Genomic DNA, 12,810 nt, shown 5'->3' on the forward strand with positions numbered 1-12,810 from the left:
ATCACTAAGAACCACCTCCATCAAATCTTGATTCATATCTTCCTTGAGGCCTCTAATCCTCAGAGCATACTCCATTTGTCTATATTGAAACATCAAAATATCTTCTTGTGAGGAGTCCACCTTCCTTTCCACGTCTTGAATTTTGTCATCTAAAGAGTCAACTTTGTCTTCCACTTCCTCAAGCCTTGCATCGAGCTTAACCACCACAGTAGCCAAACCTGAAACAGCTGCCAGTATATCTTGTCGTAATTCATTATTATTTTCTTGCAATTTAGACTTTATCCCCGTTATCTCTTCTTTGAGATCAGATTTAATTTCTGATTTAATCTGTGAAACAAATTGAGTCATTTCCTCTCTCATTTGAACTACAATCTCTCCCATTATGCCTCTAACCTCTTGCACTGAAAGTCCAGGTAGAGGAGGGGAGGGTGGTGGCTGAGCCGGTGGTGCATGTTTAGATTGTTGTTGTAGCTGTGCAGTGGAAGTTATAGGAGAAGAAATAACCTTGGGTACTGAGGAAGGCTGCTGCCTCTTTGAAGCCATTTTAAAAAGCACAATTGTCACTTCCCTTTCCCCTCCAGCCAAAAAGGGAGGAGGAAAAAAAGAAAAAAAGAATTTTTAAAAAGAGACAAACTATAATCATTAAAAGTCCAGAATAAATCCCAAGAATAAGTAATAAAAGAACAAACAATTCAAAAAAAAATTCTAAGCCAAAAGCAAAAGCAAAAGCAAAAAACAATCCTTAAAAAGGGAAAGTAAAACAAAAGAGAAAGGAAAAAAAAACTCCGACACTTTCAAAACGCCATCTTAAGTCCTTTCACTAGTATAACAAAGAAAAGGAGGAAAAATAGTAAAAATCAAAAGATAAAAAAATAAACACCTAAAATATAAGAAAAAGTCCTTTAAACTGCTCCGTCCGTTTAAAAATTACTCACCAAAATGCTGTAAACACGGAGATAGAAGCGGCGGTTTCTTTTGCTTCCAAGGAAGCAAAAACAGCTGGGAGGCGGAGATCAGCAAGAGCTCCGAGGGAACACTCCTTTCACCCCCTCTAGAAATAAATCCAGAGGGGGTTCAGGGGTTCTACCTCTACTCTTGCGTTCTCTATCCCTTCCCTTTGCCCGGGAAGGGATTTCCGAGCCGCGGGCCAGCTGATGCGCGCTGCGCTCCGCGGCTCTGACACTTCCCCAGCTGGACGGCTAAAAGCTAGCCGCCATCGCCGTCGCCTCCCACCGGAAGCTCCCCTTTTGGTGCCTTCTTAACATAAATGTTAAAACAAATACCTATAATGGAAGAATGGTGAAGCTGATAGCCTTGATGAAAAAAAATACTTTGACAAATATTATTTTTACTTGGAAACCATTTTTGGACTTTTTGCAAGAAACTAAAAAAAAATGAAAAGTTGATTTTGGGATTTGATGGTCAGAATTATATGGAATTATGGAAATAAAGCAGACAGATGCTAATCTTAGTTTGACGTATTTTTTATTTATATCTTGTACCAAAAAAGTCAGAAGTCATTCTTTTTCTAGTTTTCTTTTTTCTCTCTTTTTTGCACTTTCCTTTATTCTTCCCTGAGACTTTTCTTGTAAAATCTTTTTTCTGTTTATCTTTTACCTCTGTAGTTTTTTTGAAAATCAATAGTTATGTAAATGTTAAAACGTAACTAGCACTGAATGAATTTAAAGTGTCCAAAATTTTACACCTGAAATATTTAAGTAAACAAGTATACTTAAATACTATGCATGCAAATTTGAAGAAAATGTCACGTTTAACTTTATAAAGTTATATTGACATCTGTTCATTGAAACGTACAATTCGATCAGAATGCCTATATTTTGTCTTGCAACTGTAACCTCACCAACTATAAGTCAGCTGCAATCTCCCTCACCTCAATAGTAATTACAATTATCAACAAAATCTAAACCCTGTACTCTTTACCTTTCAATTAATGAGCCTTTTTAAATTCACAATCTTATTTTTACAATGGCTGAATTCATGCAATGAATTTAAACCGAGGTATTGAATAAGCCATAGCTAACAGGATTCATACAGCACACAAATCTAAATTAAACAGCATTACAGATAAATGAATAAATACTCAACGGCTTAGCATACTTAAAACCCCACTCACAAAGCATTTTCAGACATTCAGTCCAATAAAAACTCTGCCTACTTCTCTGGCATCTTTACACCCCCCCCCTTTGCTGCCCACAATAAATTCACAGAATTTGTGCCTCCCAAAAAGTTGCTTGCTATGACATGTCTCATCCTATACAGAAAGATTTTGGTTTAGTAAACCTCACCACAGCATGTGAGATGAGATGAATAGTCTTCATCTTTCACAATATCTGCACACTTAGCATCCTCTTAGCATTGTATACGCAAATAGTTGGAAACAGCAAGGCCTGACCACAGTGGCATGGCAATTTTTTTTTTCTTTTAGTATTGTTTTTAGGTTCATTTCACAAGGGAACACTGTGGTGCTTTTCAGATACTTATACTAGTACTTATTTACTTCTACACAGGACTGCATGAGAAGGGGAACTAAAGAGATAAAATGTTCTTCTTGCAGTCAGGTAATTGCTATAATATGTCTGCAAATGGATATTCTGATCCCACTATTCAGTGTTCCAGATTTAACACTTAAGCTACTCAGTACATTCTTTTTTGAATTGTCAGAGAATATAGGAAAAGGCAAACAAAAAAGTAATTAATCATGATTGTTAAGTTTATATCCCTGGATAGATAAATAAAATGTCTAATTCCCATGGTGCTTCCAAATTCAAAGTATAAAATCTATGTTTATTCCATATTTGTGCATAAATAACTGGAAACGCATCTGATTGCTGTGTGGTATCAATGTGCATTGGAGTTAATTGTAACTGTAAATTAATGTGTATGAGACGATGTAAATATATTAGATCTATGCAATATATTCATGAATCTGTATTCAGTCTCCAAAAAAGCACCATGGAACACAGAGGAGTGCGAATGTAGCATCTGTCTGCATAACAACCTTATGCAAATTCATTCTTTGGAATATTTTCATATAGCTTTTTCAAACAATAAATGCTCAAAGTTTTTTATGGCATGACTTTAAACATTGTGTCCATTTGGTTGTTGTGCCACTTTAACCATCAGCTGCCCGAACACAGCTGCAATATTACGTTCTGTAAGGATGCTTCCTATATTCGGGACAAATTCTAAGCTTCACACTTCTTTTTAATAGAAAGCAGGAGCTTTCAACAGAATTCATGCACTGCTTCTTTGCTTACAGAATCTGAAGCAACACAGAACACAAATTAGGTTGTTTGAAAGCGAAGCTGAAAGCCAAGTTAATGTTATTGTTCAGCATAAACACAGGAGCATGTAATTAAATGTATATAAGGATCACATGAAATTCCCAACGGCAAATTCTTTTTCCTCATTCTAATGTAATCCCAGATAGTGGCAATTGAGACTGATGGGAAGGACTACGTCTTTGTTTTGCTACTTCTTATTATTGCAGGAACCTGTTTAAGAAAACTGGCGGTTGCAAGCATTGGATGGCACCAGAAGGTCACTGGCCTTTTAGCAAATTGGCAAGGCCATCCCCACAATGTATTTTCTCCATAAAAAACTACTTTAAGCATAAATATCAGTTTGGTGTGATGATTTACGTTGCTGGCCTAGAAATCAGGAGACGATGAGTTCTAGTCCCACCTTAGGCATAGAAGTCATCTGGGTGGTTTTGAGCCCGTCACTCTCTCTCAGCCCAACTAATCTTTGTTGTTGTTGTGGGGGAAAATAGGAGGAAGGAATATATATGCACACAAGTCTTACTTTCTGCAATCTTCCATAAAGGGCCTGCTCTCTCTATAAAATTTAGAAATGCTTATAGTTCTTTGTAGTGTTACAAAAGAAAATTCATCCTTAAAATATAAAACAGAAATTGCAGATTAGAGTTTTCAGCCCCACTTGGACACTTTGACAGCTTGCAATAATTCCCATGATGTACCCACGGTTTTAATAGTGCCTTGGTTTTCCTTGCAAATCTATGCTGAATTAAAAGGATGGCATTCATACTTACGATGTACAATGGGTTTCTATAGTGATAAAAAAACAAATGTAAAAATGTGGAAGCTCCAATATAAGAAATTAGACTTGTTTCAATACAAACCCCAGAATGCAAAATTTTTCACTTTCTATAGTGATTTTCACAGGGAAAAGTGCCCCAGTGGCATTCTTCTTCCTTCTCTGTAATCCCCAATTATAATTCAGAGAGCAGGACAATTCAGAAATTTGAACTGTCTATATAACATTTAATACTAAAACAAATCTTTCACCAAGTAGGTAACTAGGTTTACTATAATTTGCCACAGTAAAATATTTAACTTGCCCTGAGCCAGAAATATTGGCTGGTATATAAGCAGCATAATTAATTAGCCTTACTGCTAAAATAAAGTGATGGGTAAGTCAACATTTCAAAATCCTGTATAAAAAACAGCTGCATAATATTGCAGAAAATTAAACAACCAAAATAGAATTGTTAGTCTGAACTTTATTAAATGCGAGTTACCAATAACATTAAATGCTGCAGACACTATTTTTCAAGTGAAATGAAATGGAAAACTAAAAGGAGAGTTGGAAATTAAAAAAAAAATATTTTTACTGTACCTGGATCAATCTATCTGCCAAGGCAGCACTCTCCTACAGACCCAGAAGAGGGAGATCCAGACAAGGAAGGAAAGGTGAAGAAAAGAAAAAAAGATACAACAGCAGGGTCACACAAGCACAGAAGAAAAAAGATAAAGAGCCCAAAAGACCCCAAGAAAAGGAACTTCCAGAACTGTCTTAAAATTGTAGCATGTCATTTCCATCATGCAGATCATAAGAATGTGCCTGTGCATAAGGAATGACAAGGTTACAGAACTCTCAGAAGCAGCTTTACATAGTAATTTTGCCTCAACACTGCAAGAACTATCAGGTTTCATAATTGGCCTCCTTCGCCAATGGACAAGGATCTCCTTGCATTTCAGAAGTCACACTTCCTTTGTCCAGAAATTTAAATAAGTCATCAGTAACAAGGACAGTTTTAGGTTGTTGTGCCTTTGAGGGCAATTAACCAAGATGTCCTCAAGTTAACAGTGTATTTATGCGACAATAAAATACATCCAAGGAGTTTTTACATTTTTCATGAAAGCGTTTAATATTTAAACACAAAAGCAAGGTCAACAAGACGGCTGAAAAACAATGTCATATCAACCACAAAACAAATAAATTACTTTGGGTCCGAAATATGTGAGTTTACCATTTTGATCAAAGTTTTTTGGGGACTGGCAGAGAAACTACAACTAACATCTTTACAGATTAGTTTTCTATCTTAAGGAATCCTGGCAGTAGATTACTTTTTAATTATTTCCAGCAGTGATAGGGTGAGAAATACTCTCTTGGGTGCTTACATTATGAATGATTCCAGAAATACATGTGCAGGGTAGTCCCTGAGAGGATGCACAAAGACTAATGGCTGGCATTCTGTGTATTGTCTACAGTCAACTGAGACAGAGAGCTGTGAAAGGCCTCATTTTTGGTGGCCAAGCTAGTCTGGAAGCGGAGGAAGTGGATTCTCATGCGGCTGGGTACACTTCTCACCTTCTCCAGGGTTTCAATTCGCTGTTTCAGAAGGCGGTTCTCAGTACGGAGCCTCTGCAAGCAAGATTAGAATCAGCATGTGCTCTGCTGCATGAGCAGGAGCTTTTGTCAAGTGAAAAACCAGCGTATCAAAATGTTATGCTGAAATCTTGACCACATGAACTAAAGCCAAGCATCATAAATAACTATTAGAGGAAAAGTCACGCCACATCCAGATTGAAGGATCTAAAGTTCAAAAAAGGGAATTCTTTAAGTCCACACATATACCCCAATAGAAGTATCGTAAGTCGAATGCTTAAAATACAGGCTCACTACAGATAACAAAGCTACTAATCAAGATGCCCAGGATGGTATGAACAGGAAACAATGTAACCTGAGTATGATTTAAGAAAGATTATTTTTCAGATAACACTGAGCATTACACATTACACCAACCTTTCATTTTGATTACAGTATTGCAAGACATAGACAAGAGCGGACTTACCTTGATTTCAATCTGTTCTTCCATTTCCCGGTTTTTGATTGCAATATACTCTTTCTCCAGTCTAGAAAATAGAGAATAGAGTTCATTCTGCATCATACACAATATGGTGGCAGAAAAATGATGGTAAATGGATGGAAAATGCCCATTTTCCAATAACCTCCATTTTAAGATTATCACTTTTAATTAGAAAGTCATCACAAAAACTGCAGATTGAGCATATTTTGCTAACACATAGAAGTGTGTCAAGATAGAAAGGAGAACTGTGTTCTCTTTTATATACAGTATTGTCCTGGAACACAAAATTATGAACTGGTCCACACTGAGTTTTGCCTAAATCCTGTATTCTTTAGTAGTTAAGCTATATATGAGGAATAAAAATTGAAAACATACCGTTTCATTTTCTTAGGGTTGTATTTGACTTGATAGGCCTTTAAAATCAGCTTATCAGGACAGCTGTCAAACTGATGAGGAATCACCTTCTGAAAATACTGCAGTAGACAATTCCCAAGTGAAAATGCATCAAAGTCATATGGTCTTATCATCAATGTAATTTCTGACATTTTTATTGGATAGGTAATCCTCAACTTACAAGCATTCATTTAGTGACTGTCTGAAGTGACATTTCTTATGACCTATTTTCACACTTATAACCACTGCAGCATCCTCATAGTCGGTGAACAAAATTTAGACTCTTAGCAACTGACATGTATTTATGACATTTGCACTGTTGTGGGGTCATTGTGATCATCATTTGTAATCTTCCCAGTCAACTTCCTACAAGCAAAGTCAGTAAGGAAAGCCAGATTCACTTAATGGTTGCATAATTCACTTAACAATGTTTTGCTTAATAATTGTGGCAAGAAAGGTCATAAAATGGGGCAAAACTCACATAACAACTGCCCATCACAAGACCCTGACCTGTTGGGACCCTCACCTGACATGACCTCACCATCACAAGACCTACTGACCACACGAAGGCTTTATAAACAAAGGAACTCTGACATCCCCTAAACTCCGCTGAAGATGTTACTTAGCCTGGTAACAAAACGTTCGGAAACCAACCCACAAGCTCAGAGGATGAACCTTCACTCTCATCCTACATCCGACCTACAGATATTTGCCACTATTGCACAACTGCCTCCCTTGGTGAGATAAATTTTGGGCTCAGTTGTGGTTGTAAATCCAGGATTACCTGTATTACTCTATTTCAGCTGATTACATTGGACAATAGAGGGATGGTTAATCTCTGGAACGCTTCTTGTGAAAAGATTCTTCCAAATATGGCCCATTTGCATTAAACTAAAACTGAATGCATTGAATTCAAATGTTTAATGATTATGAATTAAAATTCAAGTCTAACACTATGATAGGGCAGCTTCTAGAATAGAATAGGTACAGAGGTGTTACTGACCACTTTTATTGTACCTCATTAAAATATTCTAAGTCCAGATGCTCACATGAGCACAAATGCACTAAGAGTAAGACATTTCAGAACAGAGCTTTTTACTAGTTACAATCTTAAATCATGCCTATAGGATAATTTCCAGCTTCAAGAAAAATTTCTAGCATATTGCTAATACCTGGATAGAGCACGTCTTTGCTAATATACAGGATGCATTAGCTTACGAAGCCAGAGCCTAATAGAATGCAGTGTTTTTAATCATAAAAATTAGAAATTATTTAGATCTCTAAATCTCAGCTATTAATGCAATAAAAATCATAAATCTTTTCTCTGCCTAAATCATTCTTCATACAATGTGGAAATGTTCAATACTCCAATTTCATAAATTAGGAAAAAATAGCTTAATTAGATCTCAGTTCTTTCTTCATTCCCTAATTCTACGTTGCAATGAGTAAAACATTTTTTCGCAGCCAGTTTATTGAGTTGTATAATGAAAAAATATACAATATTGTAGGAAGGTATCTCAGAGGTATTATGGTTGTTTGAAGTAATTCTATATTTTTGAAGAAAAGCTTTCCCATAGAGATTAAATCTGATATATACAGGTTAGATTTAGCTCAAAGTATTCACCTGTTAAGCACAAATAAACCCTTGTGGCAATATCACAAATGGAAATGTTTTGCAGTTATTAAATCTATGGGTCTGGAGCCTTGAAATGTACTTGTTCAACTTTCTAAGTTGCCAGTCATGTAGGTCAGGGATCCCCAATTCCCGGGGCATAGATTGTTATCGGTCTGTGGTCTGTTAGGAACCAGACTGAACTGCTAAAGCAAGCAAAGTTTCATCTATATCTGCAGTTTCAGCGTTAGCATTACCACCCAGTTCCACCTCAGATCATTAAGCATTAGATTAGAGGCTCATGCTCTTCACTGACCAATATATCAATGCTGGGCAGCAAAAAGTAGTCAGGAACCAGGATTGCTGTGAAGATGCTCTTGGCAGATGGCAGTGTATAGATTTTTGAAAAATATCTTGACAATATACCTCTTCCATGGATTCCTAATGCAGCCAAAATAGTTTTTTGTTGTTGTAGCAAGAGTATTGTTACAGGGAGACTACAGACACATTTCATTCTAAGCCATGATTTGTTTTAACTGATCAGTGAAAGATCCTTCAGTGACTGAGTTTTTTTTTTTTAAAAAAGGCTATGTTAAAGCCACATAAATTGAATTATGGCTTGGTGCAGTGCATGAGTTAAGCTTTCATGTCAGCCTACAAAACACAATGAAGAAACACTGCATTTGATAACTAATGTTGAAACCATCAGGAGAAAAGAACTCACAGCTCTCTCCCTATCTGCTACTCAGTGGACCTAAACCCATATGATTCTCAGGAATCTCTGCCCGGTATCTAATATAGGTAATCCTTGACTTACAACAATTCATTTAATGACTGTTCAAAGTTACAATGGCTTCAGAAAAAAATGATTTACAACCTGTCCTCAACTTACAATAAGCACATGACCTCCATGGTCATGTGATCGGAATTTGGGCACTTGACTCTGGTTCACATTTATGACCAATTACATCACCCTACTATCAAATTATTGTGATTTACCACATTCCTAGCTGGTCTCTGACAAAAAACATCAATTGGGAAAGCTAGCTTCATTAAACAACTATGGTAAAATGGTAAGTAAAATCAAGCCTGGGCACATGGTGACTCATTTTATGATCATTCCAACTTACAACAGAAAGTCTGGTCCTAACTGTACTCCTAAGTCAAGGATTACCTGTAGGCAGTTAATGGATGTTCTCAATATTTGACATATTGATATACTGCCACAAAAAGATGGAAAAGACATAAGAGACTTTTTCTAAATAGAAAGAAGAATAAAAGAAACAGGCAGGAGGTAGATGAGTCATTGCTTCTCCATCTCTCTTGCCCTGGTCATTCTGAATGACTCAGGCTATAGTTCTGAAACTCCTTTCTAGGCCTTCATAGCCAGAGATTAAAATAGCTGATTCTGCCTTATCACATGCAATGACACAACATCAGTTCAGAACACAGCCAGGGCTTGGGTCTTTAAGTTTTTCTTCTCTGAAAACTGACTTGAGTTTTTACACTATGGAACAGTGGTTCTAAAAGGGTTACATTTAGCATATAACTGGAATCAGTTCTTTTTCTCAAACTATCTTCAGTCCTGCAAGTCTCTCCATTCATACAAGCCTAAATATGGAATTGCGGACAAATGAAAGTTTGTTGTATTAACACTGAATTATCTTTCCTCTAGTCCCCCAAACCATGATAGAACTGACCTGTGACATCCCTTCCATGTCCAATTGCATCAGTTCAGTTTGGTTGAATTGCAGAAGAGCCATTCCTACACGGAAGATTATTTCCAATCCCTAAAAGACGTTACAGAGTTTAAATAGACTCCACCTGTAATTGAATTTCCTATGGTTTATATTAAAGGTCAAACAGTCCTTCCTATGTGAAGAAATGCAATTTAAATTACAAACACGTGATGGGAATCTGATGCTTTAGTTTCCCCCCTCCCAGAGTGAACGATCCACTTGCATATACCATTTAAAATGTTCTTGTTACTGCTTTAACAAGTTATATATTCTAAATTAAACATAACTGAGCAGACATTTATGCAGCAACTTGTGTATTTACTGAGGCAAATATTTATTTATATCCCATCTTTATTATTTTATAAATAACTCCAGGTGGCAAACATACACAATACTCCGTCCTCCTATTTTGCCCACAAAAACAACCCTGTGAGATTTGTTGGGCTAGGAAAGAGTGACCAACCCAAAGTCGCTTAGCTGGCTTTTATGTGTAAGGCAAGACTAGAACTCATAATATTGCTAGAACATTCTGTGACAAATCAATCTGAACTATTTATTCAGATACAATTTTTGGAAATAGATTAGACAAATCCATGGACAATAAGAATAGCAGTGACTACTAACTATGATTATCTGCCCCTTCTCTTGACCAGAAGCAGAAATAGAGTTCTACTGCCAAGGTGTAGCAAGATAAGAATGCTGTTGCTCTCATATCCTATTTTTTCCTGTGCAAATTTTAATTATCAAATCAGTTATGCAGACCATTCAGTTTCTTCCCCTTCTGTATTTTTAATTACATGTTTTACCTCATACATGAAGATGTCAAATACTCGCGTGGCCACAGACAGAGGAAAAGTAGTGAGGAAGAGTGTAAGAAACCAAGATGATGCATACATAGAGGTGAGAAAGCTTTGGGAGCGGAAGTGGATATTCAACTCAGGTAGCTGTTCCTGAGAGAAACATAAAACATAAATCTTAAATTATGAGAAACTCCAGTCAATGTTAGTTACTACACAGACATTAAAAGAGATTTCCCACCAGGATTTTCAAAGTTAAAGTAATAGATACAGCAACAAACATTCCTAATTATTTGCTAAGCTAGTAAGCTCTAGTACTTCAGATTTCTGATGGGTTTTAGGAATTAATCTAAAAAAGAAGCATTTAATTTTTTAAATCCGAGATTTGGAAATTTCTTTACCTGCAGCATGTATTCAAACTGATAGATGCAAAGTCCTAACTCAGCCATAGTGGGTTTGAACAATTCCCGTAATCTATACTCTTGCATCAGCCGTACAAATACACAGAAAGCCTCCTCTTCCGGCATCTAGAAGCAGACAATGTGCATCCGTGAGTCTCTTTCAAACTTAATGAACAACAGAAACTTTTTATTCAATATGCAGCACTCAAAGCCTAAATGGGAAGACTCGTTTTACTAATTATGGATTCCATTTTTAAAAAAGAAGTAAATAAAAAAGACAAAATAAAACACAAGGAGGAAACTTGTGAGGAAAAAAATAAAAATTATTATCAAAAGTTAATTTATAATAAAACGGATGTTTTTCATATAAAGGTGCTTTGACCAAGTCTGTGCTAACAAATCTGTTGCTTCCATTGTTCAGCTCCAATGTAATAATAACCCAAGAAAACTTTTTAAAGCAACTATGATTATTTAATGTGAATGGCTTTGAAAATAATAAGCATAAATATACTTTGGAACTTATTCAACACAGCCACATGTCTTAAATAGGATGGAGATTAAGGAAGTAATAAATGTGACTGTTTTTGTAATGCTTTTGCTAACTGCTACATTATATAATAATGTAATAATAACTCATTGCAATCAATACAATGCTTTTAAGCCATTGTAATTAAAATCAAGTGACTGATTTCACCTATTTACTGCATAAACAACACTGCAATGTTTACACCATGCTTTTATGTTTTTATGGTTTTCTTTTCATGCTGTCCTTGAAAAAGATACACATCCAAAACACAGCAGACCTGAATAATTTTCTACAAGAGCAGTTGGCTTTTTACCCTCAGTTTTAAGCACTTACCCTCCCTTCCTTGATGACTACATGAATACATAACCACACAGTTTCTTGCCAACATAGTAAAATGGATTCCCACTGCCTTTGTCAGGGAAATTTTTGTACAATGAGGGAAAAAAACTATTTGATTCCCCTGCTGATTTTGTACGTTTGTCCAGCTCGTTACCTGTATAAAAGACACCTGGGAGCCAGAAATCTTGCTGATTGATAGGGGATCAAATTCTTATTTCACTCATTAAAATGCAAATCAATTTATAACTTTTTTGAAATGCGTTTTTCTGGATTTCTGTTGTTATTCTGTCTCTCACTGTTAAAATAAACCTACCATTACAATTATAGACTGATCATTTCTTTGTCAGTAGGCAAACATACAAAATCAGCAGGGGATCAAATAATTTTTTTCCTCACTGTAGTTCCCAATTTATTGATAAGATGCCGTGAAACTCCAGCACCTAAACCAGACACAAACCCACTAATTCCCAAATAAATGCAAGCAATTATATTATAGTTAATTCTAGATTATACTTTTTCTAGTATAGACTGAAAAAAATAGGTATCACCTATTACAAACTGACTATCAAAGATCTATAATCTTCAAAATGGCATTTCATTGCGAGGGAAGGTCTAAACTAAAGCCTTCCTTTCAAAACAATGCTGCAGAACAAACCAATCAACCTCTTCTAAAGGTAAGAATAAGCTACTGCTCTATTTCATTTCAAGCCAGTAAAAATGTGAAACATTTATAAAATTGAACCAGCTGGGCCTCGACAGTTCATTAAAATAGCATATATTAAATGTGCAATGTGAACTGACTATAATCTATAGAGAATGAATATTCAAATTCCTAGAAAACAAAGTACTTAGGTTCCTGCTTCTAAGCAA

General features: G+C 36.0%; 1 protein-coding gene across 3 annotated transcripts in view; it reads right to left on the reverse strand.

The window, feature by feature from the left end:
- The window catches only part of EVI5L (ecotropic viral integration site 5 like), a 66,128-nt gene that overhangs the window by 25,410 nt on the left and 27,908 nt on the right, over window positions 1-12,810 (reverse strand). The window contains exons 6-12 of one of the 3 annotated variants that reach the window (XM_039335351.1): window positions 11,076-11,201; window positions 10,684-10,827; window positions 9,839-9,928; window positions 6,509-6,606; window positions 6,119-6,179; window positions 5,635-5,688; window positions 4,660-4,692 (exon numbers count right to left, since the gene is read on the reverse strand). In XM_039335351.1, the coding sequence (XP_039191285.1) occupies window positions 4,660-4,692; window positions 5,635-5,688; window positions 6,119-6,179; window positions 6,509-6,606; window positions 9,839-9,928; window positions 10,684-10,827; window positions 11,076-11,201 (606 nt within the window). The remainder of the gene's footprint in view (window positions 1-4,659; window positions 4,693-5,634; window positions 5,689-6,118; window positions 6,180-6,508; window positions 6,607-9,838; window positions 9,929-10,683; window positions 10,828-11,075; window positions 11,202-12,810) is intronic. The other 2 variants (XM_039335352.1, XM_039335353.1) reach the window with 2 other exon arrangements.

This window comes from Crotalus tigris, unplaced genomic scaffold, assembly GCF_016545835.1.
Source record: "Crotalus tigris isolate CLP2741 ecotype Arizona unplaced genomic scaffold, ASM1654583v1 scf7180000017639.5415321, whole genome shotgun sequence".
NCBI lineage: Eukaryota > Metazoa > Chordata > Lepidosauria > Squamata > Viperidae > Crotalus > Crotalus tigris.